Consider the following 24,784-nt stretch of genomic DNA (forward strand, 5'->3'; position numbering starts at 1 on the left):
AATGATGGTTATGTGAATCTTTACATGGAATCAACTGCAGAGAAACACACACACACACACACACAAATGAGTATATGTAAAAACCAGTTAAAATTAAATAACATCTGTTGTCTAGTTAACAGGATTAAACCAGTGTCCATTTCCTGGTTTTAACATTATCTGTGAATCTACAACCATTTCAAAATAAAAAAATTTTTTAAAAAGTAACAACTTTAATAAATAATTGCCTGAAACATATTTATCTAGGTAGGTTTATGAAAACCATATAAAATGTTATCAAATAGTAAACAGTATTTCTCTGTATGTATAGCATACAAAACCTTCTCAGAATCCTTTTCCATTTATGCTTTCAGCATTCTCACAACATCCCAATGAGGAAATAGAGAATTACTCTCATTTTAAAGATGGAAAAATTGAGGCCCCAAACAGATTACGTCTCATGTCAGAGCATATAGTAAGCAGGTTAAAAAGGGTGGAGGCAGCACGACATGGTAGACAGACAGGTGGTTTGGAATCACACAGATGGAGGATTCTAAACTTAGCCCTACTTCTAGTTAAGCGACTTGAGCAAGTTACTTAACTTTTCTGAGTTTGTTTCCTCATTTGTAAAATGCTATTAATACCATCACATCACTGGAATGCCATGAGAACTTAGAAAGATAAGTATTTAAATGGCTAGTATAGTGCCTGGTGCAAAGTTAATGTTCAATAAGTCACACCTAGTTTTTCTGATGTTTTTCCCATAACTTCCTTATGTAGACTTTGTGAACGTCCTGGGAGAATCCTTTATTGTTAGCATGTTCAATTCTGGGTCATGTCACAGGACAAAACAGTCCTCTATTTTATCATCACTTACCTAAAACAAAGCCAACCTGAATGGCTTTTTCCTTTACTGCAGCATCTGATTCTGCTATATAAGAGCACCGTCTACTAAAGGAGTAGGCCAAAACTGAAGCAACTTTTACACCATGATCCATCAAAGCCTGGAAACAATGATGAAGCAAATGTCTGAAAGAGAAAGAAAAGGTCATTTTATAGAGGTAATGTATTTTGGCCTTTAAGAAAGTGCTAGCTTCTTTTGCTTTTTTTTTTTTTAATAACAGTGCCGTTATTTTCCATGATGGAATAAGATAAAAAGCTTATTGGCTTATGAATTACAAGCCCATAATAATTCACAATTTAGCCTAATATCTTTACTCTGTGGATCACTGAGTGATCCTGTATGTGTAAACTGATGGCAATGAAGGATAAAAGCTTTCTTTTTTTAAATATTTTTTTTTCCTTTTTCTCCTAAAGCCCCCCCCAGGACATGGTTTTGTATTTTTAGTTGTGGGTCCTTCTAGTTGTGGCATGTGGGATGCCGCCTCTGCATGGCTTGATGAGCAGCGCCATGTCCACCCCCAGGATTCCAGCCGGTGAAACCCTGGGCCGCCCAAGTGAAGCGCGTGAACTTAACCACTAGGCCAGGGGGTTGGCCTCATAAAACTAACTTTTAACATCAGTATTAAAAACCAAATTGGGGGCCGGCCCGGTGGCCAAGTGGTTAAGTTCATGCGCTCCACTTTGGTGGCCCAGGGTTTCACCAGTTCAGATCCTGGGCATGGAAATGGCACTGCTCATCAGGCCATGCTGAGGTGGAGTCTCACATAGCACAACCAGAAGGACCCACAACTAGAATAAACAAGTATGTACTGGGGGTCTTTAGGAAGAAGAAGGAGGAAAAAAAAGATTGTCAACAGATGTTAGCTCAGGTGCCAATCTTACTTAAAAAATCCAAAACACAAATTGTCTTATAATTCAATAATTCAATTAAAAAATGGGTGATGGATTTGAATAAAGATTTCTCCAAAGAAAATATAAAATAGCTAATAAGCACAAGAAAATATAATCAACATCATAAGTCATCAGGGAAATAAAATCAGTATTACAATGAGACACCACCTGCTAGGATGGCTATAATAGCAATTTTTTTTAAAAAGTGACAGCAAGGTTATGGAAAAACTGGAACCCTCATACATTGGTGGTAGGAATGTAAAACAGTGCAGTCACTGAGGAAAACAGTTTAGAGATTACTCAAAAAGTTCAACATAGGGTTATCATACGTATCCTAGTTATATATATGAGAACTAAAAACATATCTACATAAAATCTTGTCCATGATCGTTCATAGCAGCATTACTCCTAATAGCCCAAAGGAGGAACCACCCAAATGTTCATGGAACAGATAACTAGATAAACAAAACATATCCATACAATGGAAAATTACTCAGCCGAAAGAAGGAAAGAAGTACTGATACAATCAATAACATGAATGAACCTTAAAACATTCTGATAAGTGATAGAAGCCAGTCACAAAAGACCATATATTGTATGAATCTATTTATATGAAATGTCTAGAATAGGTAAATCCAGTCACAGAAAGTAAATTAATGGTAGGCCTGGGACTGGGGGTAAAGGAAATAGAGAGTGACTGTTAATGGGTACAGGGTTTCTTTTTAGGGTGATGAAAATGTTCTAGAATTAAGATAGTGATGGTTGCAAAACCTTGTGAATATACTAAAAGTCAACAAATTGTATAATTCAAAACGGTGAATTTTACAGTAGGTGAATTACATCTGAAAAGTTTATTAAAAACAAAATTGTAAATAATAAAGTCACTGCTTTGGATAAAGGGGAAAAAGTCAAACTACATGCTTTTAGTTCCACAAATATATTAAACAATTACCAATGGATTTGGACTAAGTGAAAGATAACCTAAGAGATTAAAGTATTCCACTAAATCTTTACAATGGCCATGTTTAGAACTGCATAAAGAAATTCAAATCCCAGAAAGCTAAACTTTCCTTTTTTCTTTTTTAAAGATTTTATTTTCCTTTTTCTCCCCAAAGCCTCCCAGTACATAGTTGTGTATTTTTAGTTGTGGGTCCTTCTAGTTGTGGCATGTGGGATGCCACCTCAGCATGGCTTGATGAGTGGTGCCATGTCTGCACCCAGGATCTGAACTGGAGAAACCTTGGGACGCCGAAGCAGAACGTGCAAACTCAACCACTCGGCCACGGGGCAGGCCCCTAAACTTTTCTTAAAGAAAATTTTCTGAAGTTTTTCTATAGCCCTCTCAACTATTATTTTTTTTTTTACAGATTAATTTTAACTAATCAACTAAGAAGTTTCTCTATAGGCTTAGCACACAGGCCCATTTCAAAGTTATCCCTGAACAGTGAAATCATGTTAATTATTTGTCTATCATTTTATCATCCTTTTCTAAAATACAAACTCCATGAGGAAGAGATGCTGTAGATCTTACTCATACCCCCAGCATCTAGAACTGTACCTGACATATACTAGGCGTTCAACAAGTATGTACTTAGTTATTTCTTGTACAAATGAATCAACTTGGCAATATTCATATTAGAGATTAGCAGTATTTGGTAAAACTATTTTCCTAGACAGGTACAGTTGGGAAAAAGAAATGGTATTTAAAGCAAATTTAGGGAAGAACGCTAAGGAGAGCAGCAAGTACAATCAAAGGCCATATCACCTACACCTACATGTGGCTCCTACTACATAAAAGCCACAATGGTAAAGATGAATTTGGTTCCCCTTTCATGAACACAAAAATCAGTCGTGGTATTGATGGTTTCACAACAATATGAATGTATTTAAGGCCACTAAATTGGACACTTAATAATGGTTACAACAGTAAAATTTAGGTTATGTACAGTTTACCACAATTCTTTAAAAATGAATTTACCTTTTATCCAAAGCTCTCAATACTTTCGCAAAAACTTCCAATTCACAAAATTCACTGCCCAGTTGACATAGGCGTCCCTGTTGGTAAAGCTGAAATAAAAAACAAAAGCTGTAATTAAAAATTTTTAATTTTAATTTCTACTTTAATCATACTTATGAATATAATTGATGGACTTAATATTTGATGAATTTAACGAATACTACTCAAACCCAGTATGATTACATAGCAACATCAGGAAAGACGCTTATGCTAACAGAAATCTAACACTAAATTAACAAATTTCTACAACTTACATAAAAAATTTCAATAGTTGTATATAACAGAAATTAATATTTGTAAAATAGCATCTGGTACATGGTTAAACACTACAAAGTGCTATACAATTATTTATTAAATAAACATAAGTTATATTCAAGAAACTTTTAAAATTAACTTCTCTTGTCCTTAAAAAAACTAGACAGTTAATGTAAAATTAGCAAAATATAGCAAAGATAATGTCCAGAAACCAGAAGTGGTCAATACAGCCACGTAGAGCTCTTCAGACCATCACGAGAATCTCAGTTTAGTTCTGGGCATGACACTTCACAAGCACACCAACAGCAGATCATATCTAAAGCAATCCAGGATGGCAGGATTTCTAACCATGTCACAGTAATTTATTCAGTTTGCCTGACTTTTTAGAACTTCTATTTTTTTTTTTTAAGATTGGCACCTGAGCTAACATCTGTTGCCAGTCTTCTTTTTTTTCTTCTCTCTTCTTCTCCTCAAAGCCCCAAGTACATAGTTGTATATTCTAGTTGTAGGCCCTTCTGGTTATGCCATGTGGGATGCCCCCTCAGCATGGCCTGATGAGCGGCGCTCGGTCTGCGCCCAGGAGCCGAACCCACGAGACCCTGGGCCGCTGAAGCGGAGCGCGTGAACTTAAACCACTTGGCCATGGGGCTGGCCCCACAGAACTTCTTTTTAAAATAATATTTTAGTAAGTGTGTTAAATGTTTATCACATGTGATACATGCACGTGGTTAAAAAGAGACAAATACCATTGTCCCTCTTTCCCCTGCCCCAGCTTCACCAACTGCTTTTGAATTTATATATGCTTTATAAACACAGTGCCTTAGAAGGCAGGAATTTTGTTATATTAACTCACTTTATATTATAGCACTTAACACTTACCTCAGTTGATGAGAACATGGGTTTCAGAAAAAGGACAAGATGCAGAGATCATTCGCCAAATGGACCAGTTAACTATGTATAGGGAAAACATACCTCAAACTCTTGGGCATAAATCACTAGTCACAATGGAGGGCAGGTCAAAGGAGGTAATACACTACTGCAAATCAATAATGACTGCTGTGAAAAATCCATAACGACTGCTGGAGGGGACAAGGGACAGGCACCACCACATAGGAAGGGGAGGCAGAAATGTTATCATCACATAATGGTTGGATATTCATATTAACAATAAACCTTCATTAGGAAAGATTTGCTATTTTTTAAGATGATTATGTTTTCTGCTGTAAAAAAATAAGAAGTTCTGGGAATGTAGACAGTAAAATTCATTACAATTAATCACTGTCATATTTACTTTGGCTATTAACCAGTAGAGAATAACTCAGGAAAAATAAAGCTGAGAATTTATGATCAAATTCCTATCTGCGGGCTTAATAATGTGATAAATTTCTAATTTGGGGCAGAAAAACAAATGTAGTTATCAAAATAAATATATACACTACTCCAAAAAGAGTATAGGATAAAAATCTTAGCTCCTTACCAAAATAAATCATCATTAGCAAACCTAAAGTTTAGAATTTCTTTTTTAAGACAGAAGAAATGAAAACAAGTGATACAACTTTTTTGCCCGAACTCAACAAAGACAATTAAACTAAACTTTATTAATGACTGAAAATTGGTATATCCTATCAAATGGGTTTAAAACTAAAATTTACAAAAGTTGCTACCTTAGTTACAATTGTAAATATATTGTAAATATGCCCTATTTGTGAGCACAAGCATGCTTTTTTTTTTTACTCAGTAGCTCAATTTTTCTAGCTAAAAATGAGTTCACATTTAAATTCTGGGTAGAAGCTAACGATTTAACTGTTTCAAATCATCCTTACCAGGTTTATCCACAAAATGCAAATTTATACATTTTTGGATACCAATCCGGAATAAAAATAGGTTCTAATCCTTAGAGATCTTATATGTGCTAGGCACTGTTCTAAGCGCTTTTCATAAGTAACTCTTCTATCCTTCCACAGATGAGGAAACTGAGGCATACTGTATAAAGTTAACCTACTCAAAATCCCACAATTAAGAAGTGGCAAAGTGGAGCTGGCCAGGTGGCGTAGTGGTTGGGTTTGCGCGCTCCACATTGGCAGCCCAGGGTTCACAGGTTCAGGTTCTGGGCATGGACCTACACACTGTTCATCATGCCATGCTGTGGCGGCATCCCACATACCCAAACAGAGGAAGACTGCCACATACATTAGCTGAGCAACAATCTTCCTCAAGCAAAAAGAGGAAGATTGGCAACAGATGTTAGCTCAGAGCCAATCTTCCTCAAAGCAACAATCTGGCCCCAGGCAGTCTTTACATCCATGTTCTTAATAACTTACACTTACTGCCTCTTGAAGACAATATATTAGGAAGTAAGAAAGAGTATAAAGTGGGCAATTAACGTTTTTATAGAAATAATATATTTAAAGATGAATCCCTTATAGATTCACACATCTTATGGAGTAGAAATTAGTGGAAAGGAAACTGAAGCTCTAGGTTCCTTGGTAACAACTGTCATATCAGAGTTTTAAAAATCTGACATTTTAGTTCATTATTACAGTTTAATACTATATTCTGCATCCATTAAATAATGAGGCTATTAAAGGACTATAAACTACATTTAGCTATTGGTGCATTAAGGAAAATAAGGAAAAATAAATTTATTTTTAGAAGCAGATAAACTACCTCCTGACAGATAGGAAAACAGGCAATAAAAATACAATTAAAACAATATTGTACGGAATACCATTCACAATCGCAACAAAAAGAATAAAATACCTTGGGGTAAATTTAACTAAGGAAGTGAAGGACCTACATAATGAAAATTACAAGACCTTTCTAAGAGAATTGGATGACGACATAAGGAGATGGAAAGACATTCCATGTACATGGATTGGAAGAATAAACATAGTTAAAATGTCCATTCTACCTAAAGCAATCTACAGATTCAACGCCATCCCAATCAGAATCCCAATGACATTCTTTACAGAATTAGAACAAAGAATCCTAAAATTCATATGGGGCAACAAAAGACCCCGAATTTCTAAAGCAATCCTGAGAAAAAAGAACAAAACAGGAGGCATCACAATCCCTGACTTCAAAACATACTACAAAGCTACAGTAATCAAAACAGCATGGTACTGGTACAAAAACAGGTGCACAGATCAATGGAACAGAACTGAAAGCCCAGAAATAAAACCACACATCTATGGACAGCTTATCTTTGACAAAGGAGCTGAGGGCATACAATGGAGAAAAGAAAGTCTTTTCAACAAATGGTGCTGGGAAAACTGGGAAGCCACATGTAATAGAATGAAAATTGACCATTCTTTTTCACCATTCACCAAAATAAACTCAAAATGGATTAAAGACCTAAAGGTGAGACCTGAAACCATAAGGCTTCTGGAAGAAAACGTAGGCAGTACACTCTTTGACATCAGTATTAAAAGGATCTTTTCGGACACCATGCCTTCTCAGAGAAGGGAAACAATAGAAAGAATAAACAAATGGGACTTCATCAGATTAAAGAGCTTCTTCAAGGCAAATGAAAACAGGATTGAAACAAAAAAACAACCCACTAACTGGGAAAAAATATTTGCAAGTCATATATCTGACAAAGGCTTAATATCCTTAATATATAAAGAACTCTCACAACTCAACCACAAAACATCAAACAACCCAATCAAAAAATGGGCTGGAGACATGAACAGACATTTCTCCAAAGAAGATATACTGATGGCCAATAGGCATATGAAAAGATGCTCATCATCGCTGATCATCAGGGAAATGCAAATCAAAACTACACTAAGATATCACCTTACACCCATTAGAATGACGAAAATATCTAAAACTAATAGCAACAAATGTTGGAGAGGTTGCGGAGAAAAAGGAACCCTCATACACTGCTGGTGGGAATGCAAACTGGTGCAGCCACTATGGAAAACAGTATGGAGATTCCTCAAAAAACTAAAAATAGAACTACCATACGATCCAGCCATCCCACTACTGGGTATTTATCCAAAGAGCCTGAAGTCAGCAATCCCAAAAGCCCTGTGCACCCCAATGTTTATTGCAGCACTGTTTACAATAGCCAAGACGTGGAAGCAACCTAAGTGCCCAGCAACAGACGAATGGATAAAGAAGATGTGGTACATATTTACAATGGAATACTACTCAGCTGCAAAACAGAACAAAATCATTCCATTTGCAATAACATGGATGGACCTTGAGAGAATTATGTTAAGTGAAATAAGCCAGCGAGAGAAAGATAATCTGTGTATGACTCCACTCATATGAGGAATTTAAAATTATGGACCAAGAACAGTTTAGTGGATACCAGGGGAAAGGTAGGGTCGGGGGTGGGCACAAAGGGTGAAGTGGTGCACCTACAACATGACTGACAAACATTAATGTACAATTGAAATTTCACAAGATTGTAACCTATAACTCAATAAAAAAAAATTGAAATAAAAAAAAAAACAATATTGTACGGGGCAGGCCCAGTAGCCCAGTGGTTAAGTTCTGGCGCTCTGCTTCAGCGGCCCGGGGGTTCACCAGTTCGGATCCCAGGCGAGGACCTATGCACTGCTTATCAAGCCATACTACGGCAAGCGTCCCACATATAAAATAGAGGAAGATGGGCACAGATGTTAGCTCAGGGCCAATCTTCCTCACTAAAAACGAAAATCATAACAGTGTTAAAAGCTACCTGCTAACATTGCCTTTCTAAAAGCATTATACCACAAACAAGAATCATAAAGAAAGAGATAAGTGATCACATAAAAACCTGAACTGTCCATAAATATAAAATACTATGAACAAACAACAACAAAAAACTAAGTAAAATATTAGTAACACATTAATATCTTCATTCAGAGGGGTGACGCTCCTGGTGATGTTTCAGAAGCAAGGGCTTTCAGAGACTAAAGTAAAAGTCTTATAGAAAACTGAAGGCAATCAGTACAAGGGTAATGCAAGAGAGCCCAAACCAGAGAACTCTCAGTAAATTAAAGATAGGATGAGAACCTTCCTTAACCCAAGGGGATCTGAACTGGCATGGCTGCTTTCCCAGCCAATTCAAAATCACAACAGGCTAAGAGTGAATAGCTTAGTCTTAACATCAAATTAGCAAACAAAATAATCTAGGCTAATTCCCAACAGCAAAAATTTAGAAAAGTTTAGGAAAAAATAAAGGAAATCATGACCAAAACAATGGTCTAAGAATAACTATGAAAAGTCACACACACATACAACCCATGAAAGTTATGTCTCTCACTCACATCGAAACTGTTACCCCTCTCTTCGAGTCACTGAAGAGCAAAAATCTTCAGAAATGAAAAGGGGTTGTTATCATGGAAAAATTACCATGATATATAAAACGCACAAGTTTCAGAAAAGTTTAAGTAACAGAATTTCACTTTTGCTTTTAAACTGTGTATCTACCATTGTATATGCATACTTTTTAAAAAATCAGGAATGATACTCAATACAATGTACATCTACAGTATAGGATTTATATCTCAAATCTTTCACCTCCACTGTCATCACCATCTTTCACCTGGATTACTGCAAAAGTTTGGTAGAACTGGTCCCTCCACTACCACTTTTCTTCTTTAATTTTTTCGGTGAGGAAGACTGTCCCTGAGCTAACATCTGTTGCCAATCTTCCTCTTCTGGCTTGAGGAAGATTGTCCCTGAGCTAACATCTGTGCCAATCTTCCTCTATTTTGTATGTGGGACACCACCAGCATGGCTTGATAAGCAGTGTGTAGGTCGGCACCCAGGAGCTACTGACTAATGGGTGGGTAGCGTATACAGCATGGATATGCTGGATAAGGGGATGATTCAAGTCCTGGCCTGGATGGAGTGGGAAGGCTAGAGATTTCACCACACTACTCACAACGGCACGTAATTTAAAATTTATGATGTTTATTTCCAGAATTTTCCATTTAATATTTTTGGATGGCAAATAACTGAGGGTAACTGAAACTGTGGAAAGTGAAACTGAGGATAAGGGGGGGACTACCTATACCTGCCTAAAGTCAGAGTAAAATGTCTACAACATCTCCCATTGCCTTAGCATAAAGTCTGCTGTGAAAAACTCAACCCCCTCGCCTAAGACACATGTGACTACGCAGTCCAAATTCATACTACCTAGAGGATCTACAGAGCCCAATCGAGAAACTGGAATTAAAAACTGGCCTGAAACCAGTGAAACCCATGAGGTCTCCACAGAGGCAGTCTAAAACACCTAGAAGGAATGATGAAAATATTTTATGTCGTGATCGTTGAAACCTAGGCTGCAGGAAACTCCGTAGAGTCCACAAGACAAAGGATTCCGTTTCCTCAACAAATCAATTGCAAAGATAAAAAACAAATGGAGAGGCTGGCCCCATGGCTGAGTGGTTAAGTTCGCACGCTCCGCTTCAGCGGCCCAGAGTTTCACCAATTCAGATCCTGAGCGCGGACACAGCACTGCTCATCAGGCCATGCTGAGGTGGCATCCCACATGCCACAACTAGAAGGATCCACAACTAAAATATACAACTACGTACTGGGGGGGATTTGGGGAGATAAAACAGAAAAAAAAAAAAAAAAGATTGGCCACAATTAGCTCAGGGGCCAATCTTCAAAAAAAAAAAAAAAGGGAAAGGGAACCTATAAATCAAGAGAGACTTGAGATATATCAACCAACAACAAAGGTATAGAACTGTAAAAAAGAAAATATATATATATATAATGTGACATTTGAAACAACTAAAAATTTGAACTGGATATTTAATAACATTAAGGAATTACTGCTCATTTTTCTTAGGTGTTATGATAGTATGGTGGCCATTAAAATATTTACAGATAAAATTACATGTGTAGATTTGCTTCCAAAGACTACAGGAAAGGGGAATATGCGTAGGGAAACACATTCAGCAACAAGACTGGCCAAGAATTGGTAACTGTTAAAGCTGGGCAATGGACACACGCAGGTTCATTATTTTATTCTATCTACTTCTGTGTTCAACTTTTTCCATAATAAAAGGTTTTTTTAAAAGAATGTATCCTTGATCTCTAAACAAATGTATCCTTTACCTCTACAATAAATAAAAGCAGTAATATTTGGTTTTAACAGGCATGTGCTGTCTTCACTTACAAGATATTTATTCTTGTCTAATCTCAACATCTGAAAGGTAGCTCTGAAAAAATTCACACTTGAATATAACTTGATATGCCTTTAACTTGTTCTTATATTGTGTATTATATGTAATGTCCTTTATCTGTTGTTAGATTGCATTGTGATCTGAGATTATAAATTCTTGGATTAAAGCAAATACCATAGAAGTGTTTTAACATAACGCACATGTAATTAAAAGGTAAATGCTTGTTTCTGAAGGTAAACCAATACTTAAATTTCTTGCTTCTTAACATTTCAATTTCTCAGCTGCTCTACACTCACCGGTTCTGTATCATACTTTTTAAAAAATAAACAAGTGATCAACATGATTATTTTGATCTTGCAGGGCGAAGTGCTTGTTTACTGGTAAGTAAGCCAAAGGGTTAAGTGGACATGTTCATATTATTAAAAAGCACAAAAAATAGTTGACATTCAAACGAGAGTACAACACTTTACTGAAGTTTAAATATGCTGTCCACATATGTTACTAGACGCATCATCCATTAAACAAAAAAGAGGTTTTTTCCCCCCAAGTTGTTACGAGAATGAATTTATGTCTACTACCCAGATTCTCTAACTCTATCCCTAACATGATGGGTCAATGGCACAACTTTCAAGACAGCATGATTGTCTTAATGGTGGAAGACACTATCATGACACAAACAGAAGGTCAAAACAAAAATCTAGTTAGATGTAAGATCTAACCAATAATGATAACCAGCCATATATAACGCAATACATATCAGCAATCTCTATATTTGGGTAAGAAGTCCCTCGGCTTCTCTTCTTAAAGCTTCACTACCAATCTGTGGTGAAAATTAGAAGTGTATCCATGAGTAGAGAGGGTAGTAATGTTATAAGAAAACTTATTCTGTATGTTAGATAATCAACTCTACATTTGTTTCCTGTGATTTCAGAAGAATTACATGTACATTTTATTTATCTATGTATGTATGTATTATGGTGAGGAAGTACGTATGTATGTATTATGGTGAGGAACGTCAGCCCTGAGCTAACATCCGTGCCAATCTTCCTCCATTTTACATGTGGGACGCCACCACAGCATGGCTTAATGAGCGGTGTGTAGCTCCACAGCCAGGATCTGAACCCACGAAACCTGGGCCGCCAAAGCAGAGTGCGTGAAAACTACCACGCCACTAGGCCAGCCCCTACATTTTTAGAAAAACTAGAAAATGTAGAAACGAATTTGTAAAACAGAAACGTACTGTTTCCCATCTGGAGAAAATCACTGTCAACATAATGGCACATTTCTATTCAGTCCTCTTTTTCTTCCTGATTTGCTGGAGTTTTGAGTATGTTTCATAAACTTTAATCCTCCCTTATATAAGTTAAAAACTTTTCTTTTTCCATTCTACATTTTTGTTATTAATTTTGGTTCCAAAATAAGTTCTTTGGGATTCTGATAAAGTTTACACTGAATATATAAATTTAGAGAGAAATTCTTTTTTGTTTGTTTGTTTAAAGATTGGCCCTGAGCTACTATCTGTTGCCAATCTCTTTTTTTTTCCTTCTCCCCAACTTCCCCCAGTACATAGTTGTATATTCCAGTCGTGGGCCCCTCCAGCTGTGCCATGTGGGATGTTGCCCCAGCATGGCCTGATGAGTGGTGCCAGGTCCATGCCCAGGACCCAAACCCATGAAACTTTGGGCTGCCAAACCAGAGCACACAAACTCAACCACTCGGCCACGAGGTAGCCCCAGAAATTCTATCTTTAAAATCCTGAATCTTCCAGTCTAGGAACAAAATATGTCTCTTCTACATTTATTAAAGACTTTCAGATTTCTATACAACTCTTTTCTGATTTACTCCATGGCATGGTTTCTGCTGTTATTTTGAGTAAGACATATTCTTTCCTACATTGCATATGGAAAAATTATTGAATTTTTAATTATAAATGTGTAATCATCCCCTGTACTGAATTATCTTATTGCTATACTTTTTCAGTTGATTTTGCTGGTTTTTTCTTTATTCTAACTGCATTGGTTAGCACTTCAAGGATGCTGAATATGCAGTACAGTTCCAGAAATCTTAAAGTCTTTACTTAAAAAAATATAATGATACTGATAATAGGAGATCCATTATAGCGCTGATTTTAATCACAATGCTTTGTTTCATCACTAAGTATTTTTGTTTAGATATGAATGCTATCTTTTGATTAGGTATATGTTAACATTGTGAATCTGTGTGCTCCTTATTAAAAGTTTAATGGAAGAGTTGTTAGATTTTTATTTTATGATGATGGTTTTCCTCTGTCTTATTAATATAGTGAATCATATTAATGGATTTGCTGATCTGCATTTGCTATTATTTTACCCAGAATTTTTGCTTCACGTTTCACAAATGAGGTTTTCTAGAGACTTTCTTTCTGTTGCTATCTTAGGTTTAGGTATCAGTGTTATGTTGACCTCTTTTACTTTTTTTTTTTAGTTGTAAAGAATTAGGTAGGTGTGCAATGAGTTAAATACCAGTAGCATCAACTGTTCTTTGAATATATCTAAGACAGTGTCAGAAGTTGGTGGAGTTTTGTTTGTTTGCTGAGAGAGGGGGCCAATGGACAAAGGGAGAGGTATAATTTCTCAATTTCTTTTGTGGTTTTCGGTCTATTAACTTCTCTCTTTGGTCATTTGTATTTTCCTAGAAATGTAATTTCAGTAAGGTTTTCAGACTGATTAACATAGAATTATACAAACTATTCTACATCTAAAGAAGCTTTTCTACAATTTAAAAAAGCTATTTTTCCCTTTTCTGTTGTATCTATGGGTTTTTTTTGTGGTTTTTTTTTAAAGATTTTATTTTTCCTTTTTCTCCCCAAAGCCCCCTGGTACATAGTTGTATATTTTTAGTTGTGAGTCCTTCTAGTTGTGGCGTGTGGGACGCCACCTCAGCATGGCCTGATGAGCGGTGCCATGTCCACACCCAGGATCCAAACCGGCAAAACCCTGGGCCACCAAAGCTGGAGCCACGGATTATGCTCTTCATGCTACTTGGTAAGAAGCTTTTTATTCTCCCCACTTTGATGTGCTCTGGCATCTCGACCCCAGTATAACAGCATCCTCATTCTTTATAACTGCAGCATAATATTCCATTTCTGATTGATTAGCATATAGTTTTTTCCAATTTTTGTCATCATAAACAATATTAAACACCCCCGAAGAGAATTTTCTGCACACTCAGCAAGCATTCTTTTAAGTAAAAAAAAAATCCTCAAATGGTATAGTGGGTTAAGGGGCATGAGTGATTTGAATCTTTAAACTTTGACGATCTGATTAGTGAAGAAGGATGTTTTATTTAAACTTTTATTGAAGTGTAACATACATACAGAGAATGCACAACTCATATTTAAAATGTAAAGCTCAATAAGTTTCCAAAGTGAACACACACACACAATCAACATCCAGATCATGACAGAATGTTACCAGAATCCCAGACATCTCCCTTTATGCCCCTGTGTAGTCACTATCTTCTCAGGTTAACCTCTCCTGACTTCCAACACTTTTGATTAATTCTGCCTCTTTTTTAACTTTATATTAATGGAATCATACATCATATAGCCAGTTTCCAAACTGCACCAAGGTGCCCTGGGGCACTGCAAGATATTTTAAAATTAAGAGAAACAATATTCGACATCTGTACTATACCATGCCAAGTACTAGATTGATATAACTCTTTCAATGGCATCTTATCTTTGTGAAGCTACATTGTCAGTAGTTGCTATGATACAAAATAATGTGCAAAAATCAACAGGGAACAGAAAATGAGGACAGTGGTGTCCAATCCAATTCCAAGATTTGAGTTGCTGTACAATGCCTAATAAATATACATATTCTATTAGTAAACAATTATGATTATTTAAGAATGAAGTAAAAATCCTATTTTTGTGTCAATTTTTGTGCATTTTTTTAATGGCTCTTATTTTGTTAAGATGTAAGTATTATTGTTTCTATCTAACTACTTAATGAACAGAACTGTTGGCTATTTCTTTTGGTCTAGGGGTACCATGAACCAAGTGCTATGAAGGGAGAAAGTTTGGGAGCCTCTGGTATATACCCCTGTGACTAGTTTCTTTCATTCAGTATCATTTGTTGAGATTTCATTCATATTGTTTCAAACAGTTGCAGTTCATTTTCATTGTATAATATTCCACTATACGACTGGTCCACAATTTATTTATTAATTCTCCTATTGATGGGCATTTGGACAGTTTCTACTTTTTAGTTATTATGAATAGTGTTGCTATGAACATTTATTTTTTTTTTTTTTAGGAAGATTAGCCCTGAGCTAACTACTGCCAGTCCTCCTCTCTTTTGCTGAGGAAGCCTGGCCCTGAGCTAACATCCGTGCCCACCTTCCTCCACTTTATACGTGGGACCCCTACCACAGCATGGTGTGCCAAGCGGTGCCATGTCCGCACCCGGGATCCAAACCAGCAAACCTTAGGCCGCCGAGAAGTGGAACACGTGAACATGACTGCTGTGCCACCGGGCCGGGCCCTGAACATTTATCTGAAGAGTATATATCTTAAAGTGGAATTAGTGAATTACAGGGTACGCACATGTTCAGTTTTAGTAAATAATGCTAGTTTTCCAAAATGGTATATCAATTTACATTCTAACAGTATATGATAGTTCTGACTGCTCCAGATCCTTACCAAAACTTTTTTCTTCTTCATTTAGTCATTCTGAGGAATGTACAGTAGGACAACAACTTCCCTGAAGACAAAATGAGGTTGAGCCCCTTTTCAAATGTTCGACTGGTCCTTTGAATATCCTTTTTGGATGCCTATTCAAGCTCTTTCCCCATTAAAAAAAAAGTTTTTTTTGTTTTTTCCCTTAATTTCTAGTTCTTTACCTGCAGGATGAGTCTTTGTCAGATATATATCCTGCAAATATCCTCTCCTACTCTGTGGTGTGGCTTTTTACTCTCTTAATAGTATCTTTTGATGAAAAGATGTTCTTGATCTTAATATAGTTCAATTTATCAAATTATCTTTATACTTAGACCATATTTGTATTCTATTACTAAATCTTTGCTGACATAGTGAAAACTTTTTTTCCTAAAATACGCCTTTTCACATTTAGATCAGCAATCCATCCAAAAATGATTACTGTTTATAGTGTAAGGTAAGGTCATGACACTTTTTCCACTATATGGATACCTATTTGACCAACACCATTTATTTGATTTTCCTTTCCCCATTGCACCGCTGTTGTCACTTTTATCATAAATCAGATTACAGCGTATGTCAGTCTGTTTCTGGACTGTCCATCTTGTTCCATTTGTCTATTTGTCTATCCATGGGTCAACAGTCAATATCATATTATCTTAATTGTTACAGCTTGATATTTGTTGGTATAAGTCCTCCAGGTGTTTTTTCTTCTTCTTCATGACTGCCTTGGCTTGCTGTAGCATTTTAATTTGCATTTCAGTTGAGCATCTTTTGATGTTTATTGGCCATTCATATTTTCCTCTTCTATGGGCTGGCTATTCAGATCTCCTGGGTAAGTTGGTTGTCCTTTATGTACTGATCAGTATTAGATCTTTCTGTATTAGGAAATTCAACCCTTACGTGTCAAATGTTGTCAATTTGCACAGTCTTTTTAAAAAATGTGCTGACAATTTTTTCCCCTATTTTTTTATGTACTCAAAAGAATCAATTTCTTTTTTTCCCCCGTGGGTTTTGGTCTCACGCTTAGAAAAGCCTTCTCCCTGTCATTACAGTGTTGGCAAGATGCGAAATAGAGTTCACCTTTACAGTACTTACTTTTATAACATTTGATATTTTTTTAACTTGTAAATTACCTTAAAAATAACTTCTTTAAAGAAGAAATTTTAGTCATTTCCCACTGCAAGATACTGACTCAATAACTTATTGTGATACTTACATGATTTCATTTGTCATATTTAAATCTTTAATTCACCTGGAATTCATTTTGGTATATGGTATGAAGTAGAGGTTTAACTTTTCCCCCAAACAGCCAGTTGTAGCCAAGGTATTTTTGAATATTTCCCCCATTTATTTAAAATATAGCATTGTCTCATAACTTTATCATATAGTAAATTCTTAAATATGCTTTCGTTTCTGTCTAGACTGTCTATGTTCTGCAAGTCAATTTCTCTCACTGTTCTGACGCCAGTGCTACACTGTTTGAAAATGTGTAACTTCCTAATATACTTCACTTTCTTATAATGCACATCCCTCCTAAGTACTGTGCATCTTCAAAATTTCCTTGGCTCATTTATTCTCATTTAATTAATTCCTCCAGATGAACTTCATATTTAATCAGTTTCCCATATCCATTAAAATTCTGAGAATCTGCCTCAAATTGTGATAAATTCACAGCTTAAACTGAGATCAGTCAACACATATATAACATACTAACTTCTCATCCAGATATACGGTATGGCTGGCTATTTATGTTCTTTTATGCCCCTCTCCCATAAAGCTTTTGTTCTCAATTTATTAATCCTAAGAGCTCTTTACATGAAGAGAGCTGTCAAATATATTACAAGAATTTTTCTCAATTTGTTACCAGCCCACTTAAAAAGATTATCAGAATATTAGTTGAGGCTATATATAGCTATACAACAGAAATAGAAAAAATTAATACTAAATCATGTATTAATTTAGTTTTCATCATAAGATTTACTATAAAACCCCAAAATCATCAAGTTTAAGACTGAAAACAATAAATAGAAAACATTACTGAAACACTTCACCTAGACAAAACTTAACTCTATGGCAAATTTTGTAATTGGAACAGGACACAAAATAAATCATCCAGCAGGTAAAATAAAAAAGATCATAAACCTCTTTTTTTTTGGGGGGGGGGGGAGGAAGACTGGCACTAACATCTGTGCCAATATTCCTCTATTTTCTATGTAGGATGCTGCCACAGCACGGCTTGATAGGCGGTGTGTAGGTCCGTGCGAACTCCCAGCAGCTGAAGCAGAGCATGCAAACTTAACCACTACACTACTAGGTCAGCCCCCATGAACTTCATTCTTAAAGAACCCAGCCAGGGCTGGCCGCGAGGCCAAGTGGTTAAGTTCTCCCGCTCTGCTTTGGCAGCCCAGGGTTTCGCCAGTTCAGATCCTGGGCGTGGACACGGCACTGCTTATCAGGTCACGGTGAGGCAGTGTCCCACATGCCACAACTAGAACCCACAGCTAAAAATATACAACTATGTACCAGGGGGCTTTGGGGAGAAAAAGGAATAAAATCTTTAAAAAAAAAAAAAAAGAACCCAGCCATTCACTCTTTCTTTCACTTGGTATACAATTTTATCATTTCTTCTACTCACCCTATCCACTTCCATACTTAAAAGGTTAAGCACCCCTGGATAAAAACTATTGAGATTCAAAGACATTATTTTGTAGGGTATTGATTATTTATTTATTTTTTTTGCTGAGAAAGATTCAACCTGAGCGAACATGTGCCAATCTTCCTCTATTTTTGTATATGGGTCACTGCCACAGAATGGCCGCCAACAAGTGGTGTATGTCAATGCCAGGAACCAAACCCAGGCCACCGAAGTGGAGTGTGCCAAACTTAACCACTAGGCCACCAGGCCAGCCACTGTAGGGTATTGATTTTTACTAAACCATCGATATAAACTGTCAATTTTTTTTAACATATTTTCAGTGAACTTCCCATCCCATATACCTCAGCAGCCGTTATCAACTTCAGGTTAGCCTTCCTACATAAAAGCCACCACTCCTATCCCTCCGGCTCAGCAGATGATCTTACCTCCTTATTCATGACAACCATTCTTTGTAAACTTACCTATGTTATTAGTTTATGTAAACTTACCTATTTTATTAGCTTATGTTCTTAACTCTTTCCATCTGATCTTAGAGGAAAAGTATTCTTTCTCCAACTCCAATATAAGACTGATAACTTGGGGCTGGCTGGCGGCATAGCAGTTAAGTTCGCACGCTCTGCTTCTGCGGCCCAGGGTTCACCGGTTCGGATCCCAGGCACATACCTACGCACCACTTGTCAAGCCATGCTGTGGCAAGCATCCCACGTACAAAATAGAGGAAGATGAGCAGATGTTAGCTCAGGGCTAGTCTTCCTCAGCAAAAAGAGGAAGATTGGCAGCAGATGTTAGCTCAGGGCTAATCTTCCTCAAAAAAAAAAAAAAAAAAAAAGACTGATACTTTAATTTATGTACTGTGAAGGAAGGGGCAGGACTCATTAATTAATGCTCCTGCTCAGGGACTCTGCTCCATAATTTATTTCCCATTGCCTCATTTATGTACTCAACCTCTCACTCTGTTCTGGTTTCTGCTATTTAGACAATAAATATATTCTAATGCCTTCCATTCTTTTTTTAAGGAAGATTAGCCATGAGCTAACTGCTGCCAACCCTCTTCTTTTCTCTGAGGAAGACTGGCCCTGAGCTCACAACCATGCCCATCCTCCTCTACTTTATATGTGGGACACCTACCACAGCATAGCTTGCCAAGAGGTGCCACGTCTGCACCCAGGATCTGAACTGGCAAAGTCCAGGCCACCAAAGTGGAACATGCACACTTAACGACTGCACCACTGGGCCAGCCCCTTAAAGATTTTTTTTTATTTTTTTTTCCTTCCCAAAGCCCCCCCATACATAGTTGTATATTCTTGGTTGTAGGTCCTTCTAGTGGGCATGTGGGACGCCACCTCAGCACAGCCTAAAGAACGGTGCCATGTCTGTGCCCTGGATCTGAAGTGGCGTAACACTGGGCCGCCAAAGAGGAGCACACGAACTTAACCACTCAGCCACGGGGCCGGCCCTCATGCCTTCCATTCTTTAAAAAAAAAAAAAAAAAATCCAGGGGCTGGCCCCATGGCCAAGTGGTTAAGTTCACACGCTCCACTTCTGTGGCCCAGGGTTTCACCAGTTCGGATCCTGGGCATGGACCTAGCACCACTCATCAGGCCATGTTGAGGGAGCATCCCACATACCACAAGTAGAAGGACTTACAAGTGGAATATACAACTATGTCCTGGGGGACTTTGAGAAGAAAAAAAAAATCCATTCACATTTTTACCCTTTCTACATAAACACCTCTCTCCTTTCCCTTCTTAAGGAGCAGTTAGCATGCCTACTTCTTCACCTCCCATTCATCCCATGATCTTTAAAAGCTTTTAACTGTGCCTTCAACTGCAGCCACTGACAAAAATTAACACAGTGACACTGGACTTCACCAATCAAGAGGGGTGGAGGAATTCTGGGTTCCACAAATACAGTAATTTTGTCTATGACCATGCTTACTGATGGAAGTTGGTACCACTGGAGGAATCTGACTATGAGTTTCTCATTGGCTCTAAATTGGATAAAATTGGAAACCGTAAAACAGTAAGTCTCTTAAAATTTTCAGGCAGCGGGCAGGGGATGAGTATCTCATAAGTATTAAAGTGCTTAAAAAGTATCTTATATTTATGTGTTGATACAGAGTTTAAGAGCAAGCAAAGTTTCCTTCTTATACTTCCATTAGATTCAAGACTGAAGTCCAGGGATTGACTTTTACTCTATCTACTTCTGTAAGAGCTAATCAAAAATTAGTTCTACAGCGGCCGGCCCCGTGGCCTAGAAGTTAAGTTTGGTAGGCTCCACTTCGGCAGCCCAGGTTCGGTTCCCAGGTGCGGCGACATCACTGGTCAGCAGCCATGCTGTGGTGGCACCCACATACAAAATAGAGGAAGACTGGCACAGATGTTAGCTCAGGGCGAACCTTCCTCAAGCAAAAAGAGGTAGATTGGCAACAGATGTTAGCTCAGTGCAAATCTTCCTCAGCAAAAAAAAAAATTAGTTTTACAAGGTCTTTCATCAAAATAATCTACTATTTCACAAGACAAAATCTTTCCAAGCAAGAAAGCAAGGAATGCAGGAACTAAATACTAGGTATAAGACCTTGACTAAATTACTTAACTTTCTCACCTATAACAAGGGTTATACCCTACTTTACACTTTGTGAAGACTAAACAAGATCACGAGTAAAAGCACTTAACTCAGTTCCAGGCACATGTTGAATACCTTCCCTCACCTTAGTGCAGTGCCATACTTCCAAGAAGACATACAACTATTAAGGAATAAAAGCGTACCAAAAAGAAGTATTATTAAAACTTTGTGAACTATGTGAAACAGAAAACATGGCAAAAGCATCTTCTGTTCATACTCTCTAATACTCCTCTTCAAATGAAAAGCTTCAATTAGAAGTGAAAGTTACTAGAAGATATCCAAGAGTTTTGAGGGAAATCAACTACTAAATGTACTTTGATTAAACTTCTAATGATGTTCTCTAAAAAGTGTAAAAGATTACATACAATTTAATAAAATAGAGTTAGCACACACACAAAGCTGCAGTTTCCCAGGTTGAGAAAGACAAATCTAACTCACCCTTATTGGGAGGAATGAATCTTAAATATACGAAATTTCCTTAGACATACCCAAAAGTAAATCAACGTATCAAAAAGAAATATAAGGAGATTTTTCTCTAAACCTGCCCTCCTAAATAATAACATGAATGACCAAAATTAATCTTCTCCAAAGATTTAGGGGGGAAAAAACATTTTAATTGTTAGAATTGGTGTGAAGCAGCTGAATCTACTAGAATGCAGCAAGTCAGCTGCTTTCTGAAAAAATAATCTGGGGTGGAGAAAGCGGGCAATTTCCCCAACAAAACAACTGCCACAAAACCCCATACATAGACAAGAACATACACATCTGTTAAATATCAGTTTACACTGTTCCAGGGAATTTACAAATCAAGAGGAAGTATTTACGATTTAAAAAATCAATCACACTCTACTCCTGGTCAAATTGTGCATGGGTGGCACTGGAGAACAGAAGCTATCCACGCCGATTCAAGGAAAGAGGACTGAATAATAAATCCACTGTTCACATTCAAATGTGGGGGAGAGAGAAAAAGGGAGGTTCCGAGTCCACAAAGTTCTCCTCCCTCTCTAAACACTGCAAAAATTGTCCACGTCTAAAGCCACTTACCCTTGAACCTCCTAGGAGAGTGACTTGGAGACTTTCTGTTCAGATTTTTGAGGGGGAGCGACTTAGGAATGCTGCAAGATTGCAACTTTCAAATACACGAACATGATTTAAATTCTAAAGTATTTTTTCTTTTAGGAAAGAACTGCCCCCTTCCTTTCAAACAGTTTGTCACCACTCCCGTTTTAATGCACTCTCCAATTCAACCCCAAGTATACATAAAAAACAAAGCTTTAAAGAATATGCAAGAACACGGCACGACTGTTTCCAGTAATTCCTCAACTCCCTCTCGATTAGGATGAGAAGAGAGAGACGAAGGAATACGAAGCAGAAAAAAATACTTGGGGAGGAAGACGGCGAGAGAAGAAAGTAGGAAAGAGGGAAGGGAGGAGCAGAGCAAAAAGTCCAGCTGATGCTGACACTTAATTGGGAAAAGACGGCAGAAAATACACCGAAGACACCGGCTGGAGGAGAAGGAATGAGCGGGACGGGGGCGCAATAGACAAAGTCCACGCAAATAGGCCTACTCAAGAGGACCACCGTGGAGGAGGGAACACCAAAAGGGGGAAGACTCATTAGGAAAAGATACCAATCAAGGCCCAGGAGCTTGAGCGCCCGAGGACATACAGATGGGGTGTTTCCGTCCCGGCAACCCGGAGACCGCAGCAGACGGCTCGGCAGGCGACCCTGCTGCGAGGAGCGCGGGGTTAACCGCGGGGCTTCGCAGACGTGGAAGGGGGTGCGGCCCCAGGGGTTTCGGCAGGAGAGCAGAGCAGGCCCACGGACCGTACCTTGTAGTAAACATCGAACTGGATGTTCTCGGGCAAGGAGCGGATGTCTCGGCGGGAGCGGATGTAGTTGTCCACGACAGCGGAGATGGCGGTGTTATAGAGAGTCTCTGGGATCCACTCTAGTTCCACGGCCGCCATCTTCCTTCCCTCCTCCTCCGCCTCCTCCGCCTCCTCCTCCCGAAGGCCCCCGCCTCCCTCCGTAGCGAACTCCTCTGCGGCCCCGGAGGATTCGGAGGGGCGGAGGCAGCCACGCGGGCACGCGGCAGAAGGGCACGGCCGCCCTGGCTCCTCCGAGGGCGAGCTGTGGGGCGGCCGCAGCGGCCGCGGGCCCAGGGAAAGAGCACGACAGGGGCAGCGCGCGGGCGGGCCAAGGCCTCACATTCCGGGTGAGAAGAGCCCGGGTTCCGTCCCAGCGCCGCTCTCTGCAGGGGCGGGACTGCGCGCGCGGCGTCATGACGTCAGCGCACGCCGCCGCGCCGGAGGGAAGGAATGCGGCAGGAGGAAAACTTGGGCAGAGCGGAGTCTTATCCATCCCTCCCTGCGAGGACGTGCTTGCAGAGGGGGCCGGAGTTGAGTGCATGGGGGTAGCGTTTTTCCACTGGAACAAGTTATTTCATGGTTTTTACCCGCCCATTCCGCGTCGTCCGGACGCATCAGTCCCTTCAGCAAATCCTGCCTCGGGACTTCTGAGGCTCGGGTAAAAGTTTAGATCCTCTCCTCACAAAAATGCGCCATTATCAGTACATTGAAAATTGTGCATTCAGAGAATTCACATTACTCTAGAAACCCTTTCTGAGGCTCCGATCTCTAAGCCGAGTTAACCTCCGGTCCAGGAACTAGAGGTGAGGATGGGAGACTTGCTTTTCGTTGTAAAACCGTTTGCACTGTTTGAACTTTTTACTGTGTTTCTTTTTCCATACAAAATTTACCCCCAAAAAAGGTCATCAAAAAACAAAAAAGGAAAAGAACTCCTGCTCCATAAGAATTTGGTAGGAAGATTAGCCTGATTATAGGGTTACAAATAGTAGTGAGAGAAAAAGGGCCAACTGGTGGCTGTGATAGGACTTAATGGTAAGGTAGAAATGAAGATTTCCGTTTTCTTCCTTGGGTTTCAGTCCTGGCCTCAGGGGATTGTTGAAGAATTGAGTGCTTGTTTCGGCTCCCTTCCTTCCTCTGCCTGAACATCTTGCTATTTGTGTAACTTAATATTCCACGTCTATTTCAAGAACTTAATGCAACATCTTTCTGCTCTAGGAATTTAACAAGGAAATTACTGACCATAATTGATGACCCTGTCAATCTCATAGTCACTCTTTGACAATGTAAACCCTGAAGACAATAATGATAATAATATCCTGACTTTTAGAGCTACAGGAATTGGAAGTATTGAATTGGAACTCTTCCAGGTAACCCTGGTATTTCAATGTTAAAGAATTAAATAATTTGGTAAAAAGAAAGAAACACACTGGTATATAAGTGGCAAGAAATAGCATATGTTGGAATATAGGAGGAAGCCATTTGGTGTAAACTAATTCAGCCTGGCTTGTTTTTCCGGCAGGCCTGATGTGGCTATTGAGCATGCATTGTGTATCTGCTTTAAGTATTTACTGTCCCAAAGACAAGAACAATGCCCTTTAAGGTAAAGATGTAACTTCCCCCATGTCGACATTTCCTTAAGGATAAGCGTCTCTCCCTTGGCTATGGATTGATTACTGACCTGCTGTGACCACCTGCCCCAGATCACAGACCTGCTACCGGCTGTGTTCATCAATTGCTGTGTAAATCACTGTG

General features: G+C 38.5%; 1 protein-coding gene across 1 annotated transcript in view; it reads right to left on the reverse strand.

Moving 5' to 3' along the window:
• APPBP2 (amyloid beta precursor protein binding protein 2) overlaps positions 1–23,405 on the reverse strand; it is a 57,884-nt gene extending 34,479 nt beyond the window's left edge. The window contains exons 1-3 of the mRNA XM_046675824.1: positions 22,994–23,405; positions 3,752–3,840; positions 857–1,008 (exon numbers count right to left, since the gene is read on the reverse strand). Of these exons, the coding sequence (XP_046531780.1) occupies positions 857–1,008; positions 3,752–3,840; positions 22,994–23,131 (379 nt within the window). The 5' untranslated portion in view covers positions 23,132–23,405. The remainder of the gene's footprint in view (positions 1–856; positions 1,009–3,751; positions 3,841–22,993) is intronic.
• Between the last annotated feature and the right edge of the window lie 1,379 nt (positions 23,406–24,784).

This window comes from Equus quagga, chromosome 11, assembly GCF_021613505.1.
Source record: "Equus quagga isolate Etosha38 chromosome 11, UCLA_HA_Equagga_1.0, whole genome shotgun sequence".
NCBI lineage: Eukaryota > Metazoa > Chordata > Mammalia > Perissodactyla > Equidae > Equus > Equus quagga.